This window comes from Bufo gargarizans, chromosome 2, assembly GCF_014858855.1.
Source record: "Bufo gargarizans isolate SCDJY-AF-19 chromosome 2, ASM1485885v1, whole genome shotgun sequence".
Taxonomy (NCBI): Eukaryota; Metazoa; Chordata; class Amphibia; order Anura; family Bufonidae; genus Bufo; species Bufo gargarizans.
Window position 1 is genome coordinate 649,197,971 of NC_058081.1, and position 15,386 is coordinate 649,213,356.

The window sequence follows — 15,386 nt, forward strand, 5'->3', positions numbered from 1 at the left end:
AGACCCAGGGCACTTCAACTACCATCAAGCGGGAGCCACGCTATCAGGGTATGCCCCGAGGGAAGAAGGGGTACACCTTCCAGTCACTGCATAGAATGCCAGAGAAAGGACTGCCACCGTGAACTGTGAGTACTACTACCACCATCATAGCCACTGCCACTCCCATTCTCCTCACAACACTCTCTTGGCAGGCCACTGCATATGTCCTGAGGTATTCCCCCTACAACCTTTACATTCACTGGAGAATATCTCCATATATTGGACACCCAGAAAGCCTGTATGCCAGCACATGGAGGTTGTGCTGCTCTTCACTAGGTAACCAGCCATGCTGTACTGAGCCACTGCTCTCAATTCATGCTCATCTGTCTATGTCAGATTGCCAAGGTAGCTGGCACTCTTCAATGACGTTGACCCTCGTGGCCTATTTAATATTGTCTCAAGCTTCTGCAGCTTGCCTCTAGATTAAGCTATAAAGGTTGCCTGGCTATTGTTCCTGTTGCTAGTTGACTCCGTTTGTGACTTTGTGACCCTGACCTGTTCCTTTATTATGTCCCTGTCTCATCCTTTGGATTTTTCACCTGGTACCTGTTGCCCCACCCCAGGTAATAACTCTTGGTTCCATTTTATCTGTGGGCTAGCCGAATCCTTGCCACTTTCCATGGGTTTTCTAAACCTTTATTGCTATATTTTGTTGGAGGATTTATTGAATAAAAGTAGAAAATGGGCAAAAACTTTTCCACTAGCACAAGAAAATATCTTGATGAAGTTCCTGAAGTTGTCATTTCTGGGACAAAAATGCAAATGTAATGACCTGAGAGGACATGGAAACATCATAGGAATAAGAAGATCTTGCAGTGAACAATTGGTTATTATTGGTCTTGAAAATGTTACAAAGTTCTGTAAATGGAAAGTTTTCCAGTTCTCCCCTGTGTCACTAATTATAAAAATGTTACAAAACAGAAGAATCGAAAAAAGTCTTACGTTATCCCCGTCGGTGAAGCTCTTCGTGTCACATAGGCACTTGTAAGGTGAAACACTTGTATCACAAGAATTAGCATGCCCATGGCAATTACATCTGCAATAGAAAATGAACTAGTTATCTGTAGTTAGTAGTGACATTTCCCTGACAATGACAGTGTAATCAAGCAACTTTTATGGAGCCTCTAATGTGTTGAGAGTACTGGCAAAGTAACACATCCATTATAAGAAAATATAATTATACTAGCTGCAAAATGCTCTTCTCGTTTAGTGGAGTGCCGAGGTTCTGTAATCCACGTCCTTCAGTCGATAATAAAATAATTTGCAAATTATTATTTTCAACTTCACTACAGTGTCCTGGTGAAAGAGGGCACTTACTGCACAGTTTACAGCTCCTCTTAGAGATGTAGCTGGTACTTCTTTCACCTGGGGGCAAAGACTCAGTTTACTGTCCTAGCCCTTTATCTAAATACTATGGCCAGGGTACAGAGGCTTTCTGGTGGCCTCTGACACTCAGCACCCTGATGACATGCCCCACTTAACCCCACCTAACTATTCCCCTGGGTAGATATAGTTTAAAAGAGGACATAAATGCTCTTACTATAACTACTAACGGGCTCCTAGTGGGAAGGACTTGGCACACAACCGTTTCCATCTTTGATGTAATACATTTATTTCACATGGCTTATCTAAAAAGAGGGTATACATGCTCATACCTAAAACAGAGTCAGGGCAAAGAACCCTTAAAGGACTCCTAGTGGGAGGGGCTTGACACAACTGTTTCCTTTTTCAATGTAATACTTACACATTGCCTATCTACAGCCACCATTGTTAAAAAGAGGGTATAAACACTCTTACCTTCTAGAGCACAGAACTGCTTACAGGCTCCTACTGGGAGGGGCTTATCACATAACTATTTATATGTTTGATGTAATATATTCACATGGCTTATCTACAACCACCACTAGGGGGAGCTCACTGAATACAGATGTACAGCACTAAAGTTCAATATCAGCATTATAAATACATAGGCAGCTAGTTCTCCGAGGTTGTGACTGAAGCTGAAAAGATTATATATCACACAGTTTACAGTACCTCCCCTCTTAGATCTGTAGCTAGTATTTCCTTCACCAGGAAAGAACAACTCAAATACTGTCCTAGCCTTGTATCTAAATAGCATGGCCAGAACACAGTGGCTTATGGGTGGCCCCTGAAACCCAGTACTCTGAGTACATGCCCCACCATTTCAGTTTTTGCCTCAGGCAGCACAAAGGCTATGCGCTTCCCTGCCCCTGGCCACAAAGCATTGAAGGAAGGGGGACCCAAGCTGAACTCTTGCACAAGGACCCGTGAGCTATTAGCTATGCCCCTGCTCCCAATACACAGGGTTGAGCATGCATGTGCTCTGAATGGAGAGACGGGAGCAAATTGTTACTAGAAGCCTCTGGCGGCAGCTCATCTCCCCAAGAACAAAAGGATTGGACATGTTGAAATCAAGTAAGGCCAATACTTTTTATTCTGAAACATAGGCCAAATGAAAGTTGTCCAACCCTCCTGTACACATTGGATGGTCCGCTGATGGTATTATTCACAGAATTTATTGTATAATATATTGACTATACTGTTTGCAGCTTAATTTGCCCCACTCTAGCCTACAGCCACCTGTTCTATTATATCTGTTCAATATATTATGCACAATTTAGCTGCCATGTTCTCTGCATGACACATATTATATCATGGATAACATGGTCTTACCTTCCACTGACGGTAATTTCGCGAATTCCATAATACCGATGTCGGAAACTGACGTTAGACTCCAATGTGTGATATTGACCAGTTAATTGAATCCTCACTAGAGACGCTTCAACAAATTCCTGAAGATCCCGGTTTTTATAAAAGTCATTGTATCCCGGACGAGGATTTGGTTCTGGAGTCAGAAGGCTTAGGGTCACATTTCCATTAGAATAAGGAGTGTCCCTAAGAACAGACATTTCATAAAACATCATCATTTAGAAATAAAGTAAAGTAATAAAAAATAAAACTGCTCCTCTAATACATGAAACGGCATCTGTCAGACTGGCTGACCTGTTACATGTGCGCTTGGCAGCTGAAGGCATCTGTGTTGGTCCCATGTTCATATGTGTCCTTATTGCTGAGAGAAATGACGTATTATTATATGCAAATGAGCCTCTAGGAGCAACGAGGGCGTTGCCATTACACCTAGAGGCTCTGCTCTCTCTGCAACTGTCGCACCTACTCCACTTTGATTGACAGATCCAGGTGTGATGATGCTCTCACTGCCTTGGCCTCCTAATTAAAGTACAGAGGACGCCGCAGGTGAAGAGAAAGCGGATCCTCTAGGAGTAACGGCAACACCCTCGTTGCTCTTAGAGGCAGTAATGCGGGCACATATGAACATGGGACCAACACAGATGTCTTTAGCTGCCAAGTGCACATGTAACAGGTCAGACAGTGTCATGGGTACAAATCTGCTGACAGATGGGCTTTAAATTATTTGTGCAGAGTTACAAGCACGTGGCAGCTTTCCTCCAAGAACAGCATCACATTTGTCCAGGGCTTCTGCCTGATATTGCAGTTTTACTGTATTGAAGCAATTGGGACTGTGCTTTAATACCACACACAACCTGTGGAAAAGTGTGGCACTGTTTTTGGAGAGAGGTAGTCATTTTTTCTAATACTGGACAAGCTCTAAAAATTCTTGTAACTGGCATGACAATAGCAACTTTGGTTATGCAAATTTTAGGGTAGAGTAATTTTTGTTTAAGTCCATGTCCCCGTTCCTGCATAGACTATGCCCGTTTGATGACACAACACCCCCCCTAAGAGCAGTATGGGCCCTGTAGATGATTTTGATAACGAAGCATCTCGGCATCAAATATACAGTAGTTACAGCTAATGGAGGCTAGCTTTCCAGCAGAAGCCAGATGCAAAGATCCAGAAAAAGATTCCTGGAAGTCTTCTGCACAGCACAGGGAGGTCTCCACTTGTTTCTAGATCTTTCTGGAATTCTCAGGAGAGTTGGCAACATATCTATCTATCTATCTATCTATCTATGTCATATCTATCTATTTTATATCTATCTCAGGGGCATAACTACCATAGCGGCAGACCATGTGACTGCTATGGGGTCCAGGGCAAGAGGGGGCCCAGTTGGGATCATCTCCTCTTCTACTGGTGGGTGAAAGCTTGGTCAGGACTCTACCCTCTAAAGCAGGGGTGCACAACCTTTATTGGTCTGGGGGCCGCATTGTTACATTGCTCTATTTCAAGGGGAAAAAAAAGTTAATCAGCGCTTGCTTGCATCAGTCTATTACACAGGCCAGTGCAAAGTGAATGGGGAGGAATGATCGCTCCCACAGTCACTGCTCCCTCGTTCAGTTCTGTTGATTATTGGCAGCACATTCCTGATCACACGGTGAGATGTGCTGACAATAATTGTACATCTTTCATCCTGATAAAACATGCAAATCAGCCGACAAATGAGCGATCGCTTGTTTATCAGCCGCACGATTATAACGGCCAGGTATCGGGAATGAGCGCTCCTATGAAGGCTTATTCCCAGTAATTGTCCTGAATATCGTGCAGTGTAATTATTTTTGACACATTCCTGCAGCATGGCCTTGAAACAGAAGATTCATACTTACCTGCTCCTTGCCGCTGTCTCCATCTTCCGGTCCCCGTGCTGTTCACATCCGGCCGCATATGGGCATAGTCATTTGTACCTCTCCAGCCAATGACTGGCTTCAGTAGTGATGGGGACACAAGCAGCGTTTCACTGCTGAAGTCAGTCATTTGCTGGAGAGGTGCTCCGGGACCGGAAGATGGAGACAGCGAGATGATAACCACTAAGCACTTCCCTTCACTGCAGAGGACGGCGCTCACTGGTTATTACCGCCTCCTGCCTCCAGTTATAGGTGCCCTGCAATAACCAGTAAGCACTTTCCCTGAGGACTCATGCACACGACCGTTGTTTTGGTCCGCATCCGAGCCGCCATTTTTTGTGGCTCGGATGCAGACCCATTTACTTCAATGGGGCTGCAAAAGATGCAGACAGCGCTCCGTGTGCTGCCCGCATCCGTTGCTCCGTTCCTCCGTTCCGCAAAACAGTTCTGCAGAATACACAAGGCTGGTATCTGTGTTTTGCGGACCACAAAACACAATACGGTCATGTGCATGAGGCCTTACTAGTGGGGAAAGCACTTATTGGTTAACCCTTTAATGACCAGGCCTGGAAAGACCTTAATGACCAATCACTTGTAACCTTTTTAGTTGTTGGACTACCAAAATAACTTGCAGCTTTTTATTATATGACACAGGACTTTTTAATTTATTTTTTTGTTTTATATTAGTTTATTTAATATTTTTTGTACCCAAAAAAAATTTAAAGTCATTTTTATTCAAACTATAGCTCATTCTTTAAATATGCATATTTTGTTTTAGATCGTTTTATTATATAATATGTATAGTTTTGTGTGAATGGGTTAATAATAGTGATGGTTTTGGTTGATGTGGCCATTTTTTTTTCTTTTATATATTTTATTATTTTTTTAACTTATTTTTAAATAGATTTCTGCTACAAAAAAGACATTTTTTAGTTTTTAGTTTCCATTTTTGTTCCTTTAATTTGTATTTTATTTTTTTATATAATCACTTTATTACTTATTTTAAAAATATATTTTTGCCACTTATATCCCCCAAGACGTCATAAAAAGGCCATTGGGGGACAGTGAACAATTTTATTTGGCACGTTTTCCTTTTTATTGTATTTAATTTTTTTACATTATTTATTAAAATTCTTTTTTTATATATTTTTGAAACACTGTATGTATGTTAAAAGGACCTCTGGGGACAGTGCACTGACTTTTTTTGCACTTTTCCCTTTTTTTACTTTATTTGTATTTTTTTATTTTATTGTATTTTAATTAAATTTTATTTTTTTACTAATATATATATACAGTGGGATGCGAAAGTTTGGGCAACCTTGTTAATCGTCATGATTTTCCTGTATAAGTCGTTGGTTGTTACGATAAAAAATGTCAGTTAAATATATCATATAGGAGACACACACTGTGATATTTGAGAAGTGAAATGAAGTTTATTGGATTTACAGAAAGTGTGCTATAATTGTTTAAACAAAATTAGGCAGGTGCATAAATTTGGGCACTGTTGTTGTCATTTTATTGATTCCAAAAGCTTTAGAACTAATTATTGGAACTCAAATTGGCTTGGTAAGCTCAGTGACCCCTGACCAACATACACAGGTGAATCCAATTATGAGAAAGAGTATTTAAGGGGGTCAATTGTAAGTTTCCCTCCTCTTTTAATTTTCTCTGAAGAGTAGCAACATGGGGGTCTCAAAACAACTCTCAAATGACCTGAAGACACAGATTGTTCACCATCATGGTTTAGGGGAAAGATACAGAAAGCTGTCTCAGAGATTTCACCTGTTTCCACAGTTAGGAACATATTGAGGAAATGGAAGACCACAGGCTCAGTTCAAGTTAAGGCTCGAAGTGGCAGACCAAGAAAAATCTCGGATAGACAGAAGCGACGAATGGTGAGAACAGTCAGAGTCAACCCACAGACCAGCACCAAAGACCTACAACATCATCTTGCTGCAGATGGAGTCACTGTGCATCGTTCAACCATTCGGCGCACTTTACACAAGGAGATGCTGTATGCGAGAGTGATGCAGAGGAAGCCTTTTCTCCGCCCACAGCACAAAAAGTGCCGCTTGAGGTGGGCTAAAGCACATTTGGACAAGCCAGCTTCATTTTGGAATAAGGTGCTGTGGACTGATGAAACTAAAATTGAATTATTTGGCCATAACAAGGGGCGTTATGCATGGAGGAGAAAGAACACAGCATTCTAAGAAAAACACCTGCTACCTACAGTAAAATATGGTAGTGGTTCCATCATGCTGTGGGGCTGTGTGGCCAGTGCAGGGACTGGGAATCTTGTCAAAGTTGGGGGACCATGGATTCCAATCAGTATCAGCAGATTCTGGAGACCAATGTCCAGGAATCAGTGACAAATCTGAAGCTGCGCCGGGGCTGGATCTTTCAACAAGACAACGACCCTAAACACTGCTCAAAATCCACTAAGGCATTTATGCAGAGGAACAAGTACAATGTTCTGGAATGTCCATCTCAGTCCCCAGACCTGAATATAATTGAAAATCTGTGGTGTGACTTAAAGAGAGCTGTCTATGCTCGGAAGCCATCAAACCTGAATGAACTAAAGATATTTTGTAAAGAGGAATGGTCAAAAATACCTTCAACCAGAATCCAGACTCTCATTGGAACCTACAGGAAGCGTTTAGAGGCTGTAATTTCTGCAAAATGAGGATCTACTAAATATTGATTTCATTTCTTTTTTGTGGTGCCCAAATTTATGCACCTGCCTAATTTTGTTTAAACAAGTATAGCACATTTTCTGTAAATCCAATAAACTTAATTTCACTGCTCAAATATCACAGTGTGTGTCTCCTATATGATATATTTAACTGACATTTTTTATCGGAACAACCAACGATTTATACAGGAAAATCATGACAATTAACAAGGTTGCCCAAACTTTCGCATCCCACTGTATATATATATATTTGTGGTCAGGGCGACGGCCCCTGGACGTAGGAACTAGCGCCAACCTCTGGCTGGTTAATGCCGGAAGCCTGTAACGAGGATAGGCCTAAAAGGGGGCCCACCCCAAAGGGAGAGCTAAGAAAAGGGGAGGGAGGGAGGGGTACCTGGCTGCACGTCCCGTCCCTTGCACTCCGTGGGATTTAATAGCCAAGGGGCGGGGCCTATGCCCCTCCCACAAATACAGGCTGCACGGCAGCCTTACCTACTTGTGGTCAGGGCGACGGCCCCTGGACGTAGGAACTAGCGCCAACCTCTGGCTGGTTAATGCCGGAAGCCTGTAACGAGGATAGGCCTAAAAGGGGCCAAAAAGGAGACACAACCATACGGACAGACACTTTGTTGTACTGTTACAGGGCCAGAGAACAGAAAGCATTACGGACCTCTGACTGAGGATTTGGAACGTATCTAGAAAAACACGACGACCTTCAGCGCCCTATGCACTTGATGACATGCGGAGGAATCTGGTGCCTAGCTGCCGCAGAGGCAGCCCCCAATACAAAAGGAGTGGCCCGAGATGCCCTTCGGGTCCTGACCTAACCCCGCCATCAATGAGCATACGTGTGACATGAACTGGGGCGTGGACAACGGCCCTCCCTTGAAGGGAAGTAGAGGACTGTCTGCTACCGCCACCTGCAGGGCCACAGACAATTGTCGCAGCGCCTTGACCGGGCACCCGTCGCTGAGCGAGGGGTAGAATGATACCAGGGTTGGAGGCCCTGTCTGAGCGGTCTTAGTAGACGGAATGCTCAGAACCAACAGGTCGTGATGCCAGGTCAAGTGCTGCTTCTGGAGATGACAGCCGTTCCGGACGGAAGTGGTGAATTCCCCCGGTCGAAGGAACCCGTAAAACCCTAGGTAAAGGGCGGCTTCAATGATTGTGCTAACCAAGGGCCCAAAAGGAACACCACCCAGAGCCAAGGACAACTGCCTGAACAAGGAGCCGGACATAGGTTGACGGACCACCGGCCTACTTGCACCGGCTTTCTCAATGCCCCGAAGCGTGGCCTTGATGGCCTGCGATGTAAAGAAAGAGATCCGGGCCGGATTGACCAACGTGAACTGATGTTGAACCCCCGCCAAATACAGGCGGATGGTATTGTGAGCGAGTCCGAGGTCGGCATGGCAATGCGCGATGAAAGCCATTATGAATGACAAGTCATCCACATTGCCCTGTGGATGATTTACGGCAAATTCTCCATACAGATTCCAGCCCGTGCGATAGTTCCTGACTGTATTCTCAGACAGGCTCTGGTGCCACAGGTCCTTTGCTGTGCTGACCAATGATGTTAATTCCACACCAGGTCACTATATGCTGGAACGCCTGCCCCTGTTGCGTCTGCGAGTGGTATGTTCTGAAAAAAGATATTGATGTTAAACTGGGACAGCGCATCAGCAGCAGTATTCCTGGAACCCTGAATGTGGGAGCCCTCAATGCAAACACTTATGCACCATGGACAACCAAACCAGCCTACGCATGAGAGCCATGATCTTAGGGGATTTTCCTCTGCCATTGCAGATGATGTCAACCAAGTCCTGACTCTCGGTGATGAATAACACCCTTGAGTCTGACCAATCGTGGCCCCATACATGGGCCGCTGCCATCTGGGACGGCCAGGCACCGGCAAGCCAGTGGTTGCCAAAAATGGCTGCAAAGCCCTTGGATGCGGCCGCGTCAGAATAGACCGTGGGAGAGGACGGGTCACGAGGGGGAATGAACAATCTCACGCCATTCCACGAGGACATGAATGTGCTCCACATTGACAGGTCTGCCATGGCCTGTTGGACGTACTTAGACAGGACACCATGCCGCCGAGGCGGCTGACGCGACATTGCCTGAACGCTTCAGACAGACGTGCAACAATAGACAAGCAAGACAACCTGGACGTACCAGGCAGGACCACGTGCCACCGGCGTGGCAGACATACTTTGCCTGAACGCTGCAGGCAGACGTGCAACAGGAGACGATTATGGCCACCTGGACGTTCCAGGCAGGACCACCTGTTACCGGAGTGACCACCACAATAACGCCTGAACGCTTCAAGCGGACGTACGACATGAGACGAAAAGACACCCTGGAGATCCAGGCAGGACAATGTGCCACAGGAGTGGCGGACGTAAAAATTGCCTGAACGCTTCAAGCAGACGTACCACAATAAATAAAGCGACAACCTGGAGTTCCAGGCAGGACCACATGTCACCGGAGTGGCGGACGCAACATTGCCTGAACGCTTCAAGCAGACGTACCACAATAAATAAAGTGACAACCTGGAGTTCCAGGCAGGACCACATGCCACAGGAGTGACGGACGCAACATTGCCTGAACGCTTCAAGCAGACGTACCACAATAGACAAAGTGACAACATGTGACACCGGAGTGGCTGACAGAATAGTGCCTGAACGTTCCAAGCAGACGAGCAACGAGAGAGACGAAGTTGAACTTATTGCACATCTGGCTCTTGCCCAGATACACAATCGGCCTACCAACCTTGTCCATGAGGGCCGGGCCCCTGGGGACCCCCGAAGTCCCTGGAAGGCTCTGTCTGGCTAAACGGCCGCCTCGTTGGGGCACCATCCTGCGGCATGAAAAATGGACTGGCATGTGCCACAAGGGTCAGAACCGATACTCACCTGGTTATGGAATTTGATGAGAATGGAACAGATACCGTACCGGAGGCCCGTACCCACTGACCGAGATGGAGGCCTTGTTTAAGGAAGGACGACGGCACTGAGACCCCACAACGTGCTGCTGTATAAACAAAGAACAATGTATGAACATCTTAGTGCACTGGAAATATTACCGACCTGGTTGCATCAGGCCGTGCAGCCTGCCCCTAAGGGTAAAGAAAAACATGGCCTGAACGCTTCAGGCAAACAATGATGAGGACTGACGAGCAGACCAACCAGGGGACAAGCCCCCCGGGGGTGCTGCAAAGTCATGCATGCTGCTATGGCGGATGTGTGCCAAGATTGGAGAGAAAGACCCCTTGGACATATTCAGACAGGACACCATGCCACCGGAGCGGCGGACGTAACATTGCCTGAACGCTTCAGACAGACGTACAACAAGGGCGACGAGTAAGACAACCTGGACGTTTAACAGGCAGGACCACGACGTAACATTGCCCGAACGTTTCAAGCAGACATGCCACAAGAGACGACTATGACAACCTGGACGTTCCAGGCAGGACCCCGTGCCACAGGAGTGGCGGACGTAACATAGCCTGAACGCTTCAAGCAGATGTACCACAATAGACAAAGTGACAACCTGGACGTTCCAGGCAGGACCACGTGCCACTGGAGTGGCGGACGTAACATAGCCTGAACGCTTCAAGCAGATGTACCACAATAGACAAAGTGACAACCTGGACGTTCCAGGCAGGACCACGTGCCACAGGAGTGGCGGACGTAACATAGCCTGAACGCTTCAAGCAGATGTACCACAATAGACAAAGTGACAACCTGGACGTTCCAGGCAGGACCACGTGCCACAGGAGTGGCGGACGTAACATAGCCTGAACGCTTCAAGCAGATGTACCACAATAGACAAAGTGACAACCTGGACGTTCCAGGCAGGCCCACGTGCCACAGGAGTGGCGGACGTAACATAGCCTGAACGCTTCAAGCAGCTGTACCACAATAGACAAAGTGACAACCTGGACGTTCCAGGCAGGACCACGTGCCACTGGAGTGGCGGACGTAACATTGCCTGAACGCTTCAAGCAGACGTACCACAATAGACAAAGTGACAACCTGGATGTTCCAGGCAGTATCATGTGACACCGGGGTGGCTGACAGAACACTGCCTGAACGCTTCAAGCAGACGAGCAACGAGAGAGACGAGTATGACAACCTGGACTTGCCAAGCGGGACAACATGCCACCGGAGCGGCGGACATAACATGACTTGAAACCCAAGCTGACGTAAAACAACGTAGGTGAGTACGCCACCAAGGAACCCCGGCTGGCCACCTCTCGTGAGTGGGAGACGTGAGAACGTGCCTACGGCCAAACCCACCGTGACAGTGACACATAACATACCCGTATGTAAAATCAGAACGTACCACCTACTGTACGTACGGGAATCCTTGGAATGGTGTCAAGCGTCAGATAACCGACCAGAACGAAGCCACTGAAATATGATGATGCATCACAACAATGTAACTGTATGGCGGAACTTTATTTTATTTTTTTTTTTTTTTTTTCTAGCAGGGCCGGGCCAGCCCAGCTTTCCCGCCGGAGCCACAGGACGCAGGCAACTGCTGCCCCAGCACGGAGAGCCCCACAAGTCCACAATACCGGCTGACCAATGGCAATGTTAGAACCCACCGGATACCTGTTGGATCCAGGTAAGATGTATTCAAATGGACCACATGGAGCGGTCTTATCTATACATGCCTGATAAGGTAACTCCGGTAGTGTGCTCCACGGCCCAACAGACCACCGGGGTTGCGGGAGCTATGGACATGGCCTCAGATACAACTATGGAGGCATGACGCAACTGTCACGTATTGCCACCAATATGATGTGTGTATGAAAAGAGTGAGAAAGGTGTTTAGTAAAATGAATATTCTGGAACAGCTCCTGCCAACAATTCCCAGCCCACATATCCCAGCGCCGTGATCAGTGATCTTATTCAGATACACCCAGCATGGGATACAGCTCTGGGAAAAATGGGAACAGGGTGAATTGGAGAAAACATAACCCTGAGCGATTCAGGGAAGCCATGACACCTGCGATTCCTGGGGACCTGACACCTGTGATTTGGAGAAAAAACATAACCCTGAGCGATTCAGGGAAGACATGACACCTGCAATTCTTGGGGACCAGACACCTGCAATTTAGAGAAAACATAACCCTGAGGGACTCAGGAAAGACATGACACATGCAATTCTTGGGGACATGACACCTGAGATTTGGAGAAACATAACCTGAGCGATTCAGGGAAGACATGACACGAGCGATTTTGGGAACGTGACCTGCGATTCCGGGCACGTGACACCTGTGATTCGGGGGAAAACATGACATTTGAGCGAAACAGGGAACAAAACCTGAGCGATTCAGGGAAGCCAGAGCACAGGCGTGCTTCAAGAAAAACCACAAACACAAGCGCCTGAGCGGTTCGGGGAACGTATGACCCCCGACTGATTCCAGGAATTCACAGCTGAAAAACCCTGAAACATAAAAACGTACACTTGCGAGGTTTGGCGACCCCAGTGCCTTGGTGACACCGGGAGTACTCTGACCCGTGGGTAACCGGGACAGGGGGTGGCCGCCGTATGCGATTCAGGGAACATAATGAGAATGTGCACAATGAATACATGTCTAGGTTCCCTGAATTACAATGAATACATGCCCAGGTAGACTGTCTCAACTGCACCACCTTACCTAAAGAAACTAGACGCAGATCTATAGGTATGTGATGCTGGGTGACTGTGCCCCTAAGTGAGCTGAGCCCAGACATAATGCTATTGACATGGTATTGACCTGAAGTTCAGTAATGTGGGCACCGTATGTGGAACACTGAAACAGGGTGACGCTCCCCTGTACCAGCCACGTGCATAGTGATGTGCACGTGCTGGTGTGCGTGCGCCTCTGTGACTGCACCCGCAGGGCCCCGGCCGGCGGCGGGGTTACCAACATAGGCCGAGCGTGACCAGGGGCGGAGCCGCCGAGCGTGCCTAGCAACCGGCACACGCGGCCGCCCCCGGACCACCCGCCCGTCCGCGAACAGCCAGCGCCGCCCGGCCTGAACCAGAGGTGAGGTGTGGAGTTCCGGCCCCAACTCCCCCCCCCCCGCGTGTCTGCGGCGTCCCCGGTGTGGTTAGGATTAGAGCCGCTGTCCGCCTGCCCCCGTACCGTGGCAAGGATCCGACCGGCCTGCTGGCATCGGATACACGTTGCTTACCTGACCCGGACGAGGCGAAGCCGATCCAACTACTTACCCGGATCGAGGCTTAAGGGAGCGGGACGTGCAGGAACCAGACGTGACCGGAAGTACCATGTACCTGGCTGCACGTCCCGTCCCTTGCACTCCGTGGGATTTAATAGCCAAGGGGCGGGGCCTATGCCCCTCCCACAAATACAGGCTGCACGGCAGCCTTACCTACATATATATATATATATATATACAGTACAGACCAAAGGTTTGGACACACCTTCTCATTCAAAGAGTTTTCTTTATTTTCATGACTATGAAAATTGTAGATTCACACTGAAGGCATCAAAACTATTAATTAAAACATGTGGAATTATATACTTATCAAAAAAGTATGAAACAACTGAAAATATGTCATATTCTAGGTTCTTCAAAGTAGCCACCTTTTGCTTTGATTACTGCTTTGCACACTCTTGGCATTCTCTTGATGAGCTTCAAGAGGTAGTCACCTGAAATGGTGTTCACTTCACAGGTGTGCCCTGTCAGGTTTAATAAGTGGGATTTCTTGCCTTATAAATGGGGTTGGGACCATCAGTTGCGTTGTGGAGAAGTCAGGTGGATACACAGCTGATAGTCCTACTGAATAGATTGTTAGAATTTGTATTATGGCAAGAAAAAAGCAGCTAAGTAAAGAAAAACGAGTGGTCATCATTACTTTAAGAAATAAAGGTCAGTCAGTCCGAAAAATTGGAAAAACGTTGAAAGTGTCCTCAAGTGCAGTCACAAAAACCATCAAGCGCTACAAAGAAACTGTCTCACATGCGGACCGCCCCAGGAAAGGAAGACCAAGAGTCACCTCTGCTGCGGAGGATAAGTTAATCCGAGTCACCAGCCTCAGAAATCGCAGGTTAACAGCATCTCAGATTAGAGACCAGGTCAATGCCACACAGAGTTCTAGCAACAAACACATCTCTAGAACAACTGTTAAGAGGAGACTGTGTGAAGCAGGCCTTCATGGTAGAATATCTGCTAGGAAACCACTGCTAAGGACAGGCAACAAGCAGAAGAGACTTGTTTGGGCTAAAGAACACAAGGAATAGACATTAGACCAGTGGAAATCTGTGCTTTGGTCTGATGAGTCCAAATTTGAGATCTTTGGTTCCAACCACCGTGTCTTTGTGCGACGCAGAAAAGGTGAACGGATGGACTTTACATGCCTGGGTCCTACCGTGAAGCATGGAGGAGGAGGTGTGATGGTGTGGGGGTGCTTTGCTGGTGACACTGTTGGGGATTTATTCAAAATTGAAGGCATACTGAACCAGCATTGCTACCACAGCATCTTGCAGAGGCATGCTCTTCCATCTGGTTTGCGTTTAGTTGGACCATCATTTATTTTTCAACAGGACAATGACCCCAAACACACCTCCAGGCTGTGTAAGGGCTATTTGACCATGAAGGAGAGTTATGGGGTGCTGTGCCAGATGACCTGGCCTCCACAGTTACCGGATCTAAACCCAATCGAGATGGTTTGGGGTGAGCTGGACCGCAGAGTGAAGGCAAAAGGGCCAAAAAGTGCTAAGCATCTCTGGGAACTGCTTCAAGACTGTTGGAAAACCATTTCAGGTGACTACCTCTTGAAGCTCATCAAGAGAATGCCAAGACTGTGCAAAGCAGTAATCAAAGCAAAAGGTGGCTACTTTGAAGAACCTAGAATATTATATATTTTCAGTTGTTTCACACTTTTTGTTATGTATATAATTCCTCATGTGTTAATTCATAGTTTTGATGCCTTCAGTGGGAATCTACAATTTTCATAGTCATGAAAATAAAGAAAACTCTTTGAATAATAAGGTGTGTCCAAACTTTTGG

At 46.7% G+C, this 15,386-nt stretch overlaps 1 protein-coding gene across 1 annotated transcript in view; it reads right to left on the reverse strand.

Annotated features, from left to right (window-relative positions):
• Positions 1 to 15,386, reverse strand: part of LOC122926257 (usherin-like) — a 236,257-nt gene that overhangs the window by 157,834 nt on the left and 63,037 nt on the right. The window contains exons 7-8 of the mRNA XM_044277632.1: positions 2,734 to 2,955; positions 982 to 1,075 (exon numbers count right to left, since the gene is read on the reverse strand). Coding sequence (XP_044133567.1) covers positions 982 to 1,075; positions 2,734 to 2,955 — 316 coding nt within the window. The remainder of the gene's footprint in view (positions 1 to 981; positions 1,076 to 2,733; positions 2,956 to 15,386) is intronic.